Raw genomic sequence first — 17,683 nt, forward strand, 5'->3', positions numbered from 1 at the left:
AAACTAAAAATAAACAGCCCTTTCGCATCATGCTGCATGATAAACTGCGCCAGTCATCAGCGCCGCTCGTGCGTCGATGCCATCTCACGGTCACTGATCATATTTTGTTGTGTTGTGTTGGATTCATCTCATAATATTCTCTACGGGTACACACACACACACACGCGCGCTGGTTATCGTGTGTCTCTCTGGGTAAAAGCGGTTTAACTCCGCCCCGACAGCTCCTCCAGTTGACAGGCTTGTGGTGAATGTTTGGGATTGTTGTGATGGGAGGCCGCGGCCATCTTGGATCAGCGGAGCTGAGAGGACTGACGACGCGCGCGGCGGAGCCAGTCAGCTACCGTTAGCTGCTCGGAGAGATTAAGCACAATCTGTGTCGCTGTGCGGTGCGACTATGCTTTATAGACGCGGTTTGTCTTCACTAGCTGCCACTCCGAGTGCGTACAATGGGTACAAACTGTGTTAAGGGGGTAACGTGTTAACTCTGGAGGAGGAGGGCGGCGGCGCAGATCCTCAGTTTATGTTTGTTTAACAATTTTCTGGATAGAGGAGTTACTATGAATGGAGGATAAATGTTGCCAAAGGCTGACAGCAGCAGTTTCGTCCTCTTCTCTCTCCTCTTCGTCCTCACGTTAACGGACCCACCACGGACAGGTAAATACATCCACGTTGTTGTTTTTTACTTCTGCATTTATTCCCGTGGAGCTCGAAGAGAGAAACAGATTACAGGTCAGGCGGAGAGGCCTGCTGGTTAAACCACGGGCTCGAGTAGTTTTTATAACCGCTGCTGTGCTTCTGTTGGACGGTGTGGAGGACCGCCTTGCTGTCGCTATTATAGCAGTAAAAAGACATTTAAAAAGTGGGCAAATAAAAACCTAATTTAAAGATGTATACAGTCAACATAACCGCATTATATGTATATGTGTATATATATATATATATATATATATATATATATATATATATATATATACATACATATATATAAATTGTATCTATAGATAAACCGTTGCCTCTCTTTCATGAGCTATTTTGACACTTTTAATAACAGCTGTATTGATAAATGATGTTATAAAGATTTAACTTCACTCCTGTTTTAGAAGGCGGGTGTCTTTACAGCCATGTAAACAATTTAACCTCGCCGTGTGTCCGCTTGTGTTTGAAATGTATGTCAGAGATTCATGGTCCTGCATCACAGACGCTGTCTCTCATTGACTCATCGGGCAGCTACACAGTCAAACATCCGAGTGTTGAACAACACAGTAATGTCATTGTCATGACACTTTCCTAAAAGATGCTTTTGTTGTGTACTGCAGACACAATCTGGTTGATTAAAGACATACAAAATCCATAATAAGCAAATACATGCTTGTTTTCAATAATATAACCACTTACAACACATTATTGGCACACTAAAGGCCTCCTCGGGTAGTCAAGTCTGTCACAAAATGCACATTTTTTAAAGATCAAACAGGAAAATGTCTTCAATTAGTTTGTCTCAATTGAAAGCTTGAACTTGTGCTTCAATTGCAAACACTTCCTCAGCCTTTCCTGGATTAATTTAAGCAGCAAGAACATAAAAAGCGTTTTGTGGTTTTCTGCCTGATCTTGTGATCCTGATAAACGTGTGGACCGGAGCAGCAAAGATAAAATAAGTTCTGCTTTTAATGTCCGCATAGATAAATGTGTTTCTGGCCTTCCACAGAGGATAAAATCATACTACAACACCGCTTGCACGTAACAGTTTGCACGTACACACAAGGCGACACACCTTCTGACAGTGGCGACATATTCCACAACCCTCATGATCCTAGATTACCTGTTAGTGTTGTGAGTCTTAATAGGCATAAGCAGGAATGATTGTTTATAGTGGTTCAGCCTGCTCTGGGAGACCCTGAACCATCTACTGCTATCTGCTGTAATCAGTTCAAGTCGTGAATAAACACGTTGTTTGGTTTGATAAAAAGGAGTTCCCGGAAAACACAGTACAAGCAACACCTCATACTTCTTCTAGTTAATTTGTGTTTGGTTTCTTGGGCAAACAGGAAGTTGATTGCACTCCATTATAGAGTGTAATCATCAATCTCGTCAAAGGTGAATTCAGCATTTACTGGTTTATCGTGTTTTGCACAGGCATTGTCACAGACGGTGTGTTTTTGTAGAGCATGTTGGTGCACATCAAGTGAATGCTTCCTAAAGCTTGATGGCCCACATGACTCAGATTTAAGAATAATCCAGTTTGCTGGAACATAATTCAATTAAAAACGTTGTGCTGGTGTGAGCATGAACCACTTTCCCTGTCACACAGGTGGGCTTGAGAGTCTCACGGTGTCTACTGCTGCTGATGAGCAAAGGAACATGCATCATAAAACGAAATGGCTCTTTGGTTAGCCTTCTGGATGTCTGCCAGTGAGCCAGGCAGCATTCAAATGTCAATATTTTAATGTAGTTGGGCTTTAAATACACTCCATCCAAAGGAGAATTAAGCTCGTTGGAGGTGCTTTAAATTCAAATTATGATCCGAATCACTTTTAGCGTCCGAGTAAGTTTCACATGTAAATAATGTGTCTTCGTGGGGGTTTGCTCCTGCATGTATGTTTTACATTACTCTGCACAATATTGTGAAAACGCACGTGATAACTGTAGCAACGGAAATAGACCACATGCAGACCGCGGTGGTTCGGTGGTTAGCACATGTGCATGTCCTGTGGCTGCTTCAGTTCGCTCCCACACTACAGAGACATGCATGTGATCGTGAATACGTTGTCCACCTGAGTAATGGGAATATTTTTCCCAAAAGAGCCCGCAGGAAGAGCACCAGGCCTCGAAGCTAATTGTACATAGCGGCTAAAAGCCTTTTGGGCCCCAAAAACGGCTTACATTGGGGAAAACATCTGTAACTCAAGAGGAGTAATGGGAATAAACTTCCCAGTATGAACACTTGAATAGTTGTAAAATGCACTAATAGTCGAATCCAGAGTTATTTTCCTTCCTCTGTTCATGTGAATGAGCCCAACAACGAGGCAGATCTGGGTAATCGTCTCCTTTTTTTACTTTTTCATTGAAGCAGCAGGCAGCTTGTAACTTTGGTTTGAATGTGAGACTGATCATCAGTAGATTTGGGTTCGACTCAACTAAGCGTCTTCAATGTGCTCTCAGCAATTCAGAAGAAGCAGACAAAGTTAGCAGTCTCATTGGGCTCAACGCGATGTTTATCGTCTGTGGGGCTGAATGAGCCGTCTGTTACACTGGCAGCTGATTTATCACTTTCTGTTCAGCACAAAACAGTTTAACTTTTGACAAAAGTCAGATGTCTCTTGGCTCAATATAAAGCCATAAATTCATACTTCCAACATAACTATAATCCTCGAGTCGGCTATTGGATGGAAATGGGAGAAAAGTAATCTGGCAAATAAGCAAAGTGTTAAATTTGTTGTTTTTGATCATGACCTTTGCGCCTGAAACATTTAGCAACATCTTGCTGATGCTGCTGTGCTGTCTGTGGAGGAAATTAACCATTCAGAGGTGTAAACTGACAGTATCACAGGGAGAAGAGATTTCAGTCAAACTGGCGACACGTCTGAAAGCCAAGAGAGTCTGTAAAGATCACCACCGTGTTCTCCTAATATGGTGAAACTCAGTGCTACAGCTCTGTATTCAAGAGCAACTCTGTTTACCATTTGAAGTGTTGACGTTGTCATATTGGTGTCAAGCATTTCGACGCAACACATATTCATTTCCCCCCCAAAATTGCTTTTTGTTACGTAGGCTGCCCATCTAAGAATTTGCAAACCGAACAGCTATGTTTTTGAAAGAGTTTGACCCGGAGTGCGTTCATCCACGCCGGTATAAAAGAAAGTATATTGCTTTTAAATGTGAGGTGGTACAAAGAAAGGAAGAAATGAATGTTTGTACCCACTCACTGCTTCTAACAGCGAGCCTCAGTGTTGATGTGAATCACCGGCGGCTGGAGAGGAACGCGGTGTGCACACAAGGCCGGTTCACTTTGCCGTTATCCTTCAGTGGGACTGAGCTGGGGGCCAGTCTCCAGTCTTTATTGTATCTTCCTGTTGGCTATGTAAGAGATGCAAAGCTTCACGTGTCTCAGGGTTGCCAGCGTTCGCTCGGTCGAAGACTCGACGTGACTAAACCCAACGCTTGTGAGAGAAATGGCCTCAGGAAGAAGAGACGTTTTCTGCCCACCTTCAGAACGGCTCCGTTTGTCATGCTTAAGTCATTTATACAGTCGTTCCCAGGCAGATGCATTTCTGCATACGGCCACAAGACACAGTGTGTGTGTGTGTGTGTGTGTGTGTGTGTGCATCATACGTGGTTCATTTTGAGCGATCATCTTCTCTAAGCCTAGTCTCAAAACAAAATCTAAAATCTCTCTGATGAAATGTCCCGACCGACCAAACAAGGAGGGGAAAACCGCTGTTAACCACAGCAGCTTCAGAGACGCCATTTCACTCACCCTGAAGTTCAGTTGATGTCGAGGGAAGTGCACTCCAGCATCAAGCTGACAGGCTCTTTTTAAACACTTGTATCTAAAAACAAGCCGTGCTTTCAACATGTACCATCTGATAACCTAAAGCATAAATAGTCTCCCTTTATCTGAATAAACTCTACTCTTGTGAAATTTCCCAGCAGCAGTTGTTGGAACAGAACGACTGAATACGGATCTGTGCGGGCAGCGAGTCCTCATTCAAACCACAGGCACCAGAAAGTACAAGCCGGGCGTTTATGTTCTCGTCGGGATTACATGCAGACACGGCTACGTTTGAGATAACCACTCCCCAGCTGGATTTGTTTGCTAGCGTCCCAGTCGGCTGACATGGCAAAGGAACATGTCTTCGTACAATATCGAAAAAAATACTATAAAAGCCCTCGGATGTCTTTGTAACATCACATGTGTGAGTTAAAGATTAGATATTATATTTGACCATAATTATGTTATCTTGCAAGGCACTTAGAATAAGATTGACTCTCGACTCTGAAAGCCAATAGCTCTCTTTTTTACCTGATCTATTATTCTGTGTGCATTAATTATTGACATGACATTTGGGACACATGGTATTTAATGTTATCCATCAATTTGACACATATTAGGGCTTGATGGGATCGATGATAACGCGTTCAGTCCCCCGGAGACTGAGACGGGTCTGTAATGCGTCTCAATCCACTTAGCATCAAGTAAGACAGCTCTGCAATTCTGCATTACAGTCTCAGGATATGTTGACTCGGACCTTTTCTTTCTTATCGTTTATATCTAATAATAGCCCGGCCTCACGAAGCGGTAACTCTTAAACTAACCGTGGTGCTGGAGCTTTAAAATACTTTTAACATCATATTCTTATTAATCTTGTTCCATTTAGCTGTGTCTGAGCCATGCAGTAAGCAGGATGTTGTGCCAAATGAAGCGAAAAGCCTTTGTTGTGAAAGTACTTGTGGTTCAGTTGTATTTAGCTGCAGTTTAACTATTATTTTCTTAAAACAAAGCTAGTGCTGAGGTTGCACTATGATTGGAAATAGTGGGCAAACCTTTTTGTGTGGTTTGTAAATCCATACTTTTTTGGGACATTGCCAGATGCTCATATGTGTTTTTTTTAAATATCAGGTTAGTCATTAATTTGTGCAGCGGTCAGAACTATTGTTCAAATAAAGGCTGTTTTTTTTTATTAACCGTATTAAAGCCGAGTGTTGCTGTCGCTCTGTGGTGTCATCAGAGCTGGCGTTCTGGTCTGTGTGGGGTGATGTCACCTCAGATGTTTGGTACACAAGTGAAACAATAGTCGCTGGAAATGGCTCCAAGTCTTCCTCTAAGTAAAATCTTTGTCACGTGAGTGGGTGGTACAGCTTCGTAGGTAAACACAAGCACCCGTGTCCAGGAACAGATGGTGTGATCTACCCTCTAATCACAGAGCACAGAGAGTTGTTGACGGTATAAACACTAGACATTCTTCTAGACAACATGATGAGCAGATGACACATTGGATTGGACAGTCACTCTGTTGTTTCTGTTTGTTTCAGGTCCGCGGCTAGCTCTGGCAAGATTATTGTCAGGTAAGCATGCAGTCTATCTTTTAGTGTAGTGGTCTGTCTGATCTCTTGGTTAGAATCCTTCAGTGTGAACCATTACTGATCCGTGAATGTTATCAGATTGTAATAAGAAAAAGAAGCCTGAAAACACTTGGGATTGATTTATTCATTTATACGTTCTTTACAACAGAAGAATCCCCTTTATATAAATATTAAATATTATTCTCTCAGCAGCTAATATAGTTTGTTTCTGGAAAACCAGAGCATCACAATCAGTTGAACTTTCCCTCGCATATGATGAAGAACACCTTCTAACCGCTCATGATGTGAAGACAAACAAAAAGACATGAAGTGTGTCTGCTGCAGGTCCAAGGCTATGTCTTTCCAGTCGCCCTAATAACCCAACTGTCACTTACAAAAGTCTTATTGTTATATTGTCAATGGTCTGATTTTGGGGGATACACCAAATTTTTTCATGACTAGTATAAACAAGTTGAGTTTCTTGGTTTTCTTTGCCAGGATCCCTTCTCTATCTGTTATTTCCTCCTTTGCTCTGGGTGAGTGGGCTCTCATGCTGACAACAAGTGGGTGTAAATGTCCTGCTGATTGAGGAGCATTGTCCAAGGTCTTTTTTTTTTTTTTTTTTTTTTTTCTCTCTGAGGCCAGTGTATTTTTCCTTCTTCTTTGCAATGGGATAGCGTAGCATCGTAGCATTTACGATATGCTACAAACGCCGTCAGTGTGACACGGTGTTGCACGTCTGTTCTTCTGGTTTCTGAGAAGCTAAAGAATCTCAAACTTTGGGTGAAAAGCTGCACTCAGCCGTCCAATCACAGTGGAGGAGGGGCGGGAGGAATACCACAGACCGACTGTCACGTCCAACATGTACAGCCGGCTACAAGTGCTGAATAACAACATTCACAATGAAGGAGAAATCTTTTTTTTATAATTTGCACCCAGGTGCTATAAGAAAGAACACAAACAATCTGTTCATGTGTTCCACACCCCCCTAAATACACCCCATCACCGTGTAGGATCTCTTACTTCATCCATTAAAAGCGTGACCTCATTCAGTCTTCTGCTGGACTTGAACTGTTTTTCAGGCTCAGTCACATGCACGTTTGACCACAGGAGCTCCTCTCTTGTTGTGTTTTCAGAGCAGCGCTGCAGCCCCGGGCAGTTCGCCTGCCGCAGTGGGAAGATGCAGTGTATCCCGATGTCCTGGCAGTGTGACGGCTGGACAGCATGTGAGGACAAGAGCGACGAGATGGACTGTCCCCGTGAGTATAGCTCTCCTAAGCCCCCCCTTTTTTTTTTTTTACACCCACTCCATTGCCTAACACTCATAATAACATGATTGATTTCTGGAAAGAGGAGCAACACCCGGGAGCTTTTTCCCCCACTTGGACAGTCGGGATCACAGGGACCACATGTGAGCAGCAGTAGCCTGTAGTGTGTGGTTCAAATCCAGCTGATTTACTTTTACCAAACAGAGGAGGTTTTAAATCTGCTGGTTAATCCACCACAAGGATTGTAAAATCAAGACTAGCTGATCTGGACCCACCGCATCAGATGGCAGGGGGAGGCAGAGTTGAACTCTTGAGTGGCTGCATATGTGTCTCTGTTGTTGTTGGCCGCTCGTTGATCTCTTTAACACTGCATGGATGTTGCGGCGCTAAGCCTTTTGACCGAAATCCCATTGTTTCCCCCTCTTAAATCCAGAGAGACCTTATCCCCAGATCTCTGACCGCGTAATAGGAATTACCGAGGATTGAGTCCAGCATGTGACCTCCGCACAGCAGTGTGCCTTTAGGTTACCGCTGTAGGCCCGGAAACAACGCTGTACACAGCAGTCAGTCCTCAGTAAAACCACACTGATGGAACATGCAATCAAAGCAGGAAGTGATCCATTTGTTTTCTTTGTTTATTCACCCATGAAAGGTCCCTTAAAAACATGCATATACAGTATATTCTGTCTGCGTGTATTTACCCGTTCCCTGTGCGCTGAGTAGCTGTGATTTCGTAGAGGAAGGCGAGAGAGAAACCCAAACAATGCTCCCACATGTCTCAGTGTGAGGGCTTATTGTCTGCTAAACCAACAGCGCACATGGAAATCAATGTTCTTGTTTGGGATTAGCTCTTTGTTGAACAACATGTGGAGGTGGAGCGATCGCTCCCACTAATTCCAGCCTCGACGAGCACCAGAGGCAACTGTTCCACCTCATGACTTCAACTGCAGGTTAAAGAGGGGAAAAAAGGGTCTTCTAGAGACTGTACCGAAGTAAGCCAGGCTGCAGACAAAAGAGCGGTTCTATGCAATAGTGTTTTCTAAAGAGGGAGAAAGTAAAATCTAAACATATTTAGATTTATCCTGACGTCGGTGTCCTTAGAGAAAGGTAGAGATTGTGCTTTATGGAGACACTGCTGGGACTTTAGATTTGAATCACTTTGAGCTCTTGTTGAGACTTAGTAGAGAATACAATCTGCTCTGTTTTAATGTTAATAAAGTAAGGTTTGGGTTCTGCTTTTATCTTCCTCAAATCTGTATTTACTTCTTGTGGGTTGAAGTTGGTTCTTCAGACGCGAGCGTCATGTTTTCTAAAGAAGATAAAGAGGAAATGCTGATCAGAAGCACTAAAGTAAATATAAAGCTAGAGAAAGAGAAGTGTACTTAGAGGAATACCAGAACTAGTCTATACACTCTGTGGACATTTATAGAAATATGAACTTTTATACTATTTTAAGACAAAACAGGCCTTTGCACACACATGATATTGACCAGTTGGAGTCGGTGCAGAAGCAAGCAGCACCGTCTGTTTATCCGTTTATCTAGCGGACTGATGAAATGCCTTGTTCATTACATCACGGGCGTTTAACAGGTCGCACGACATAAACTGATATGTGCACTGAAAAAGTGTTCTTCTGTAAAAACGTGTCCACACTTGTTGACATTGTTTTAAATTTTTTTGCAGCTATAAAGGAGGAGAGGTTTCGTTTCGGTAAGGGATACGACCAGGTAGAAGACGTCATCGGTGTGGCTCAGCCTGTCCGCTTCAACAGTAAGCATCCCGCTTCACCCTCCCCTGTTAATGTTGTGGAATCTGCAATATAGACATATTCCTTTATCATATTCATGCTTGATAACGCGTGTGTGCGCTGCTTTTATCAACCAAGATGTTGAAGTTTATTTTGCGTCCATAGAGAAATGCCCCAGTGGGTGGCACCACTACGAGAAGACGGCCAGCTGCTACAAAGTGTACCTGAGGAACGAGAACTACTGGCAGGCTGTCGACACGTGTCAGAAAGTCAACGGCTCGCTGGCGACTTTCGTTACCAACGAGGAGCTGCAGTTCATCCTGAAGATAGAGGTGGATTTTGACGACAAAGTCTGTGAGCGCAGAGACCAGTGCAAGTGAGTTCTTCAGTCCAAAGCCTTCGATTGTAGGTTGTTATAAGAGCTTCACTTCACGGATGTTAGAAGTGTTTAGTCAGAGGTTTCAGTTCCTACAGTCATTTACAGTTTGTGTGTAGTCTGCAATTTCAGTGCAAAGACAAATGCAGACAAACGGCAAATATCTGGCTGAACTTGCATGATTCAATTAATTCACAGAAAAGACATTAAAACCTTTAAGTGTCAAGTTAACTTATCTAACACATTGAAATCTTTTTTAATAAATATTCATTCAAATGTTCAGAGTGTTTCAGCAGAGGTGGGTCCATCATTGGTTTGCAGGCCATCTAGTGGCCAGTAGTGGTTTGTGCATAAACCCTGAAGTGGACCATCTGATAAAGTGCATTTAATTAAACTTTGGAGTTATTTTTGTTTTTAAGGTTTTGGGTGGGCTACCAGTATGTGATCACCAATCAGAACCACTCTCTGGAGGGCCGCTGGGAGGTCGCATACAAAGGTATGAGCTTTCTCTGCTCTTATTAAATAATAGAAAGCCAACTACTATTCCGCAACTTGATTGTTGTAACGCTCAAAATGTTTTTTTGTTTTCCTCAACAGGGTCCATGCAGGTGTTTCTGCCACCCGAGGGTTTGACCAACTTTGGGGAGGCGTCTCCCACCCAGGACAACGTCTTCTGTGCCCAACTGCAGCGCTTTCAGATCAAGAGCATGAATGAACGAGGTCTGCACAGCTGGCACGCTGAGAACTGCTACAAGAAGTTCCCATTTCTCTGCAAGAGGAGTATGTGCTCGTTATGTCTTTCCCATCAGAAATGTAAAGACGCCTATAAGTATTGTCCCAGTCATATAAAGTTCATTTTTGGATAACGTCTTGATGTCATTTTGTTCCCCCCGACAGGGCAAACGTGTGTGGATATAAAAGACAACGTTGTGAATGAGGGCTACTACTTCACCCCCAAGGGGGACGACCCGTGTCTGAGCTGCACGTGTCACGACGGCGAGCCGGAGATGTGTGTGGCGGCGTTGTGTGAGCGTCCGCAGGGCTGCCAGCACTTCCGCAAGGATCCCAAAGAGTGCTGCAAGTTCACCTGCCTGGACCCAGGTACTGCCACACGAACGGAATGTATGCCATCTGCGTTTCTAGTACTCGGGAGCACCAATGAGCCCCCCAGCTCGTGATACTCTTATTTTGTCGGTTTTCTCTCTCTTTCTCCTCAGATGGAAACAGTCTGTTTGACTCGATGGCCAGCGGGATGAGACTGATCGTCAGCTGTATCTCGTCCTTCCTCATCCTCTCGCTGCTGCTCTTCATGGTGCACAGACTCCGTCAGCGGAGGCGCGAACGCATCGAAACTCTGATCGGAGGAAACTGTGAGCGTTTTGCACACCACCCTCTGAACAATAATAAGTTGCTCAGGGAATTTAAGGCTTTCTCTTCCTTTAAAAAGGATGATTTTTGTGGCTGTATTTTAAGTGCAGTTGTTTCACATCATCCTTTGTGTTTTTTTGCTCAGTGCACCACTTCAACCTCGGAAGACGAGTCCCAGGCTTTGACTACGGCCCGGATGCCTTTGGCACCGGCCTCACTCCCCTGCATCTGTCCGATGATGGAGAGGGAGGAGCTTTCCATTTCCAAGAGCCTCCTCCGCCGTACGCAGCCTACAAGTACCCCGACATCCAGCACCCTGACGACCCCCCTCCTCCGTACGAAGCCTCCATCAACCCAGACAGCCTCATCTACGTGGACCTCGGTAGGCGCGGAGCCTGTTGTTCATGTATCTCATCGTGTGTCAGGCTGTCGACTTTATTCCCTCTCTTTTTGTTCACCCGCAGGACACGGGGTGTCCCTGGTGCCGAGCCAGATGAACGCCATGGTGGACGGGCTCCATGCAGCTATCCCCAACGCCTCCGGCCCCGCGACCGACTCGACACCGCCCTCTCAGGAGCGGGAGGACTCCATAGATAGCAGCACTCTCCTTGTGGGGCCCGACACTCCGACAGATGGCCCCGCCCCTGCTTCCGCGCCCGCAGACTGCGCCTCCACCCTCAGCACCGTTGTATAAGGACCGCGGAGGGAGCTGCAGACTGTGGAGGGAGTTAAAGTTTGTACAGACACAACAGAATCCTCTTTCTGAAGACTCTCCTGCAGTTGGCCTTTTGAGTGTTTTTTTTTCTTCCTCTTTTTTTTTTGAACACTGGCTTCTGAGGGAGCAGAGACAACTGTTTCTATACAGACTCCATTGTGGCCGGGAAGGCTGCACTTTTACTTTTAGCATCGACTGAGCAAAGCTTTTTGAAACATCTCAGAGTTGTCCCGATCGGTCGAGCGGCCCTTAATGTAAATACCCCTTCAGGTCTGTGCCGGTCAAATTTGTTATACTCGTGTGTCACACAGTCCAGCACAAGAATGACAGACGGACGGTGAATTCAGCTAATGTTTCTTCTTGTGCGTCTTTTCATTTTGCATCTTACCGTCCAAATGGACGTTTCTGTGTTGATCCGACGGTCTCCAGGCTACAATAATGTCCTCATCAGCCCCATTTCTACTCGCTCAGAGAATCTACGGCCCCCCCTCCCTTTCTTATTAGTCTGATACATGAAGCTGTCTTCCAGGTTTATAGCGCGTATTTGCAGCAAATGTTTTGTAATTAAGGGGTTTCAACCTTGCAAGAGAGTACGGTTAGTTTCCTGCTACAGTGGTTTTTACTAGGTAATGTTCCAGGAATGTTGTGGTACTGATAAATATCAGAGTTTGTTCTTTTTGATGATAAGTTATGACTGCAGGCTGTAATCGTGATTGTTTTATTGTGAGATGGAAACAGTCTGAACTCCCCCGGGGATCAGCGAGCATGAGCGATGAAGCTTTTCGAGTGTACGCGTGAAGATTAGAGACGATATCCTGTCATTTAATTTGAGAAAATCAATATATTTAATCAAACGGACCCGTTTGTTGTTAATCATCGACTCTTAGCAGCATAGTTGTGTATTTGCAAACTGAACCATGTTTAGGGATTCAAAAACTACAATTTAATTTGTTTTTGGGTTTTTTTTTTTGCAAAGAAATGAGTTAAATGTCACATTTGGATGCTGCCGCTCCATCTCTGATGTGTTTGTTTACATCGGTCATCTCGGTTGTTTCTGTTCGCTGTCGATGGGTCTGTCGACGTCCTTGTTTTTCGGTGGGATTGCAGTAAAAGAAATATTGTAATAAAGATAAACTGTATATTTGGAACTTGTTAGACCCGTTTTATGACGACAATCGTTTGATTCACTCGAGGATGAATTTTGCAAAGCCTGAAGAAGTTCGATCAGACTGAACCCACAACCACCAGCATTCACACCAGCTGTAAGTGTGACTGTCTGAGTGTCTCATGTTTGAGTTTACTGTATAAAACATTATGATTTTGTGCGGGGGGGTGCATTGATCATCCCAGAAACAAAATCTCATAAATTGCGAAAAAACGAAATGCCGTGTGTGTGTGTGTGGGAGATTTTGAGTTTTCATCGAAGTCGTTTGGTTTTATTTTTCAACCTGCTTTTTGGAGCTGCGGTGCATGTTGTTTATTTAATTTTTTGGCATGCAGAGAGACTTTTCTTTTGATGGAAACATGTTCAGCTCAACAGTCCTGTACAGTTCCACTCCTGCATAGAGTTTCATCATCTCTGTATACATCCAAAAAACCTGACCGTGACCCCGAAAAGCTGCATTCATGCTGTAGTTTGTGTGCTAGACTCTGGTGGTGTGAGAACTCATTTTAATGGATTTGATATGTTTTATGTATAATACGACAAAATGCTACATTTCATTGTTTCAAAGCCTTTAAATTAAAAAACAAAAAGTGCTTCATCCTGCAGGGAGGGCTTGTGTTTTTCTGAGGTAGATGTACATCTAATGTTAAATCAACTGCACTATGAAGGACGACTCATGCGTCAGTGGGTATGAACACAGCGTCATACTGAACTCTGTCGAGTCTCATCAATCACGACATTTAGCTGCTTCTGTGAGTCCTGCAGGAAAGTCCTCCGTCTGCAGTCACCAAATGCCACAGAGGATTAAGGTGGGATGTGGGGAAATTCCCCCCCCCCCCTCTGACAGTGAGATGGAGGTTGTTAAGATAAACTCAATCCACGGCCATCAAGCGATTGAAATAATTTAAAGAAAGCGGATATATCGCACCTCGCAGTGACTCGTGAGGCGGCGGGCGGAGCAGAGATAGCGATACCCGGCTGGAGAGCATTGTGGCTGAAGAAAAGAGGCTTTGTTCACACGGGCACAGAATCACATGATCTATGCCTGGATGCTTATCGTTAAGTCAAGACAGTTTTGAACTGTGACATCACTTAAAAACCTTTCACACATATCGAGAGTTTTTAATATATCGAGTTGATGATAACTGGCAACTTAAGCACAATGTTGTGTGCTACATACGTTAACAGGAAGTATTTAGAAAGAACTGTTTCAGGTGGATCTGTTCAGGACGTTTGTGTGAAAGCATTGAGTTTGATTTCCCCCTTCCACTCAAAGGACTTTCCTAAGAGAGGCAGTATGTTTATATTTGAATGAGGATGATGTCCTTCAGGTGCTTTAATATCATAAAATGTTATTTCACACACTGATTAGATTTAATTTCTTTCTTCTACAATTTGAATGTTCCTGTTTCCACTTTTTTAACCACCGAGAGTTACAGGAGATACATTTCTACTCCCTCCTTGCATGAAACCATATATATATATATATATATATATTCTGTACCTCTTCTAATTCAGCGTGCCACACGTCCGCTGACTTTCCCATGGCATGAATAGGTCTTGTTACTGGTCGCTGGGCATCTATGCTGGCACTAGTGGGAGGGGGGGGTGAAGCTGTCCTGCATCAATGAGCCTGTTGATCAGGAAAGACCACTAGACTGGTAATGACACCCTTCGCTGATCAGACCAGGAGAGCATAAAACTCGGCTTCCACCTCCGTTCCCACTTAAGCGGGACGTCTACCTCGGACACGGACACCTGTCAGGAGTCCACCACGATGATCTGGGCTGCTGCTCTCCTCGTGATTTTTGTCTCATACGGTGATTCAGGTGAGGGTCCTGCTCGAGTCTATAGACTGTATTCATGATGTGTCATTTCTAAAGCTGAGAAAAATATTACTTGACAAAATTGTGCTCTTTTTATATTTCAGAGGACTACTGTTACGATGAGCCACACTGTGGTAAGTAACATAACTTTTGTTTTAAAACACAGACTAGAACTTAAAGAATATGTCATCTCAATAAAGTGTTAGCGGCCGTCAGAATATATTATGTCTCCACTTGTTGGTGAATAGTTTACTGGCCAATGGGAGATATTTAACTGTAATAGGCCCGTGGTTTTATACAATTTAATTTCTGTTACTATCTTTATTTTTATGCTGTGTGGCTGTTCTTGGTTGGTGAACCCCTAAAATGAAGCGGTGTCTTCTTACAAACCCCTCGGTTCAATATGTCTTTGAGTTGTGAGCGGATGTTCTCCTCTAAACCTCTCACAATGTGTCATTTGAATAAGTGTTTGGAGGCCTCAAGAGGTTAAACTGTCGCGTGTTTCAGAAGAAAAAAAGCAAAGATTAGAGAATAAAAGAAAAAAGAAATGTAATCTTTGGAACTGCTACAAAATGAAACTTGAGATGAGATTGTTTTGTTAGTTTCCAAGCTCAAGAAATTACTGTCTTAAACTTTTGTAAAGTGAACTCAATCTGCAGAGGAAGTTGGCGGGATTTGATCAAAAGCTCCAGAATAGCTGTAAAATCTTTTCTGTTTCCGAGGTTAAGAATTAAACTGATTTAATATTTTTCTTCTCTCCTGTCACAATAATAAGGAAACAGGTTACAATCTTTGAGACCATTAATGTACGTCTTCCGTTCAGTCACTGGTGTAGCAGGTTCTTCTGTGGTTTCTTCACCGTCCTCAGATCCTTATGCATGGGGAGACATGTTCCCGTCTTGTCATCCTTTACTTGAAGAGCATCACTCTCCCATCAATCTGGACCACCACATGACCAGGAACGAGTCTCTGGGATCTCTACATCTGGAGGGCTTCGATGTGATCCAAACGGGTCACTGGACCATCAAGAACGACGGGCACACTGGTGAATACACCAAAAAGACACTTTCATGAACGTGCACATTGTTGTGTTGGTGATTACACCGACTGGTCTTGCTCTCTCAGTCGTGCTGCAGGTTGGCAATGGCATGTCGGTGAGCGGTGGAGGTCTTCCAGATGTGTACCACACCATCCAGCTGCACTTCCACTGGGGAGGCCCGGCCACTAACGGTTCAGAGCACACCGTGGACAGACGCAGATACCCGATGGAGGTACAGTATGGTCAGTAGACGAGCTCTACACTGTCACCCGACAACTGCTGCAGCAGGCTGGCGCGGTGCAGCCTTCCCTTAACGTCTGTGCTTTTTATTTACTTCTAGATGCACGTCGTCAACATGAAGTCCAACCATCCGAACGTGACAGCGGCCTTGCACGATCCAACAGGACTTGCTGTTCTTGGATTCTTTATTGATGTCCGTCGATTGATATTTGTTCTATATATTCAAGCATTTGTAGCATACGAACACGCCCTTATTTTAATGCGTTCTTTCAGGTTGTTTACGCAGACAATGTGCACTTTGGACTCATCTCACAGAAGCTGTCCTCTGTCGCTTACAAAGGTTAGAGAGCACTCTTAGAGAAGTCCCTCCTGCCTGCTGTTTCTGTTGTTTGTAACTCTGTTCTCATCACGGCTGTGCATCCTGCCTCCAGGCCAAACTACGAAAATCAAGCCATTCCCGCTGATGAACCTTCTGCCAAAGCACAACATGAGTCAGTATTACCGTTATTACGGCAGTCTCACCACCCCTCCGTGTTCTCAAGCGGTTGTGTGGACTCTGTACGAAGTTCCCATCTACATCTCGTGGTCCCAAGTATGTCTCTTATGTCTTTTCTCTGACAGAAAAACAATAGAAATGGTTTCCTTGAGTGCTCATCATTGATCTTTTCTCCTCAGCTGGCTCAGTTTTCCTCACAGATCTTCTCCACGGAGGAGGATGCAGAGCAGGTGACACCTCTGCAGAACAACTTCAGACACATCCACCCCACCTTCAGTCGCATCGTCTCCGTGTCCAAAGACGGGAGAATGCTCACGGGGACGTCCAGCCGTCCCCTCGGGTCAGATGTGTCACTTCATCTGCTTCAAATCATTTTGCTGGGAAGCTTCGTCTCTGGACTTTAATGACTTTAAAGTCAAAAACCATGAAATGCAGCACGGCCATACAAAGATGGATTCATGTGTTCGCCACTCACTCCAAAATGACATTTAGATGATGAACCAGCAAAGAATAAATATAAAAAATACAAACTGTGAATGGAGTACTGTAAAATGTTGCTAAATGTTATGTTATTGTGCTCTGCAGGATTAACTTGATTTGTGCATTAAAAGATGTGATAGAATATGTGTCTTTACTAACAGTTTGACATGATGTGAGTTGAGCATTGAAATGTGTTTTATGGTGACAGCTATGTGTGCATTTATGACTGTCGGCCTTTTTCACTCGGCTTGTTCTTGAGAAAAAGGTACGAGCTTAACATACATATGCTCTTCTCATTTAAGTGTGGGTCACAAATATTACAATGTAAGTGGTAAAAGGGAAAAAAGGTATTGTGGGTATTTGATCATTATGTCAATAAAATACAAAAATGTCAACCTCATAGGGGCTGAAAAGAAAGATAAAGAAAAATTATTGTGAACCATAAAGATGTATGAAGTATTTTCATAACACAAATCTCAATGTTTCAGTCAAAAGTTACTAATATATGCTAATATATGTTATGTTGGCACAGTTCATGCCTTCACATTGATTATAAACTTTGTATAAGAACAATAAAGGTGCAGTGAAGCAAAAGGTGTTCAGTGAGGAGTAAAAGGCTTTTTTTCATGTTAATAGGTAAGAAACTGCAAAAATGAATTGTTTTTATCTCTTTTATACTTTTGGGGATTTATAAATCCATTAAACCCGGAGCTCAAGATTTCCAAATGTATTTCCTTTAACGTTTAAACTATACAAGCTCTACTATAATACATACTGTTGCCACTTAGAGAGTTTATTCAGATTTTTTAAAGTTATTCCCATTTCCAATTATATACTATACTGTGACTTTTTTCATCATACTATACTATGACTTTTTTCAACATACTATACTGTGACTTTTTT

General features: G+C 43.4%; 2 protein-coding genes across 6 annotated transcripts; both read left to right on the plus strand.

Moving 5' to 3' along the window:
- The first annotated feature begins 58 nt into the window (after nt 1-58).
- dgcr2 (DiGeorge syndrome critical region gene 2) lies at nt 59-12,679 on the plus strand. Of its 3 annotated transcripts, none has more exons than XM_031855980.1 (11): nt 59-654; nt 6,031-6,063; nt 7,197-7,319; nt 9,012-9,098; nt 9,241-9,451; nt 9,871-9,947; nt 10,049-10,231; nt 10,349-10,552; nt 10,672-10,821; nt 10,965-11,201; nt 11,284-12,679. In XM_031855980.1, exons 1-11 carry the CDS (start codon nt 573-575, stop codon nt 11,511-11,513), a joined length of 1,617 nt encoding a protein of 538 aa, XP_031711840.1. In that variant the 5' UTR covers nt 59-572; the 3' UTR covers nt 11,514-12,679. The 3 variants fall into 3 exon arrangements, with proteins under 3 accessions (XP_031711840.1, XP_031711841.1, XP_031711839.1); XM_031855979.1 differs by having other exon boundaries at nt 573-654; nt 10,669-10,821; XM_031855981.1 differs by lacking the exon at nt 6,031-6,063 and having other exon boundaries at nt 60-654; nt 10,669-10,821.
- Nucleotides 12,680-13,380: 701 nt separating this feature from the next.
- car15 (carbonic anhydrase 15) lies at nt 13,381-17,619 on the plus strand. 3 transcript variants are annotated; one of them, XM_031855992.1, is made up of 8 exons: nt 13,381-14,528; nt 14,630-14,659; nt 15,394-15,570; nt 15,651-15,796; nt 15,905-15,997; nt 16,078-16,144; nt 16,236-16,396; nt 16,480-17,619. In XM_031855992.1, the coding sequence occupies exons 1-8, from the start codon at nt 14,477-14,479 to the stop codon at nt 16,702-16,704; spliced, it is 951 nt and encodes a 316-aa protein (XP_031711852.1). In that variant the 5' UTR covers nt 13,381-14,476; the 3' UTR covers nt 16,705-17,619. The 3 variants fall into 3 exon arrangements, with proteins under 3 accessions (XP_031711852.1, XP_031711853.1, XP_031711854.1); XM_031855993.1 differs by having other exon boundaries at nt 16,120-16,144; XM_031855994.1 differs by having other exon boundaries at nt 15,445-15,570.
- The last annotated feature ends 64 nt before the right edge of the window (nt 17,620-17,683 follow it).

The sequence above is a fragment of the Anarrhichthys ocellatus genome, unplaced genomic scaffold, assembly GCF_004355925.1.
Source record: "Anarrhichthys ocellatus isolate YVR2014 unplaced genomic scaffold, GSC_Weel_1.0 scaffold16, whole genome shotgun sequence".
In the NCBI taxonomy this organism is placed as follows: Eukaryota; Metazoa; Chordata; class Actinopteri; order Perciformes; family Anarhichadidae; genus Anarrhichthys; species Anarrhichthys ocellatus.

Bases quoted from the DNA above. Each gene is read 5' to 3' on its own strand.
- car15 (XM_031855992.1), top strand. From the start codon at position 14,477: ATGATCTGGGCTGCTGCTCTCCTCGTGATTTTTGTCTCATACGGTGAT. The intron at 14,660-15,393 runs GTAAGTAACATA...CACCGTCCTCAG, and splicing joins TTACGATGAGCCACACTGTG to ATCCTTATGCATGGGGAGAC. The intron at 15,571-15,650 runs GTGAATACACCA...TTGCTCTCTCAG, and splicing joins CAAGAACGACGGGCACACTG to TCGTGCTGCAGGTTGGCAAT.
- dgcr2 (XM_031855979.1), top strand. From the start codon at position 573: ATGTTGCCAAAGGCTGACAGCAGCAGTTTCGTCCTCTTCTCTCTCCTC. The intron at 7,320-9,011 runs GTGAGTATAGCT...ATTTTTTTGCAG, and splicing joins CGACGAGATGGACTGTCCCC to CTATAAAGGAGGAGAGGTTT. The intron at 10,553-10,668 runs GTACTGCCACAC...CTTTCTCCTCAG, and splicing joins GTTCACCTGCCTGGACCCAG to ATGGAAACAGTCTGTTTGAC.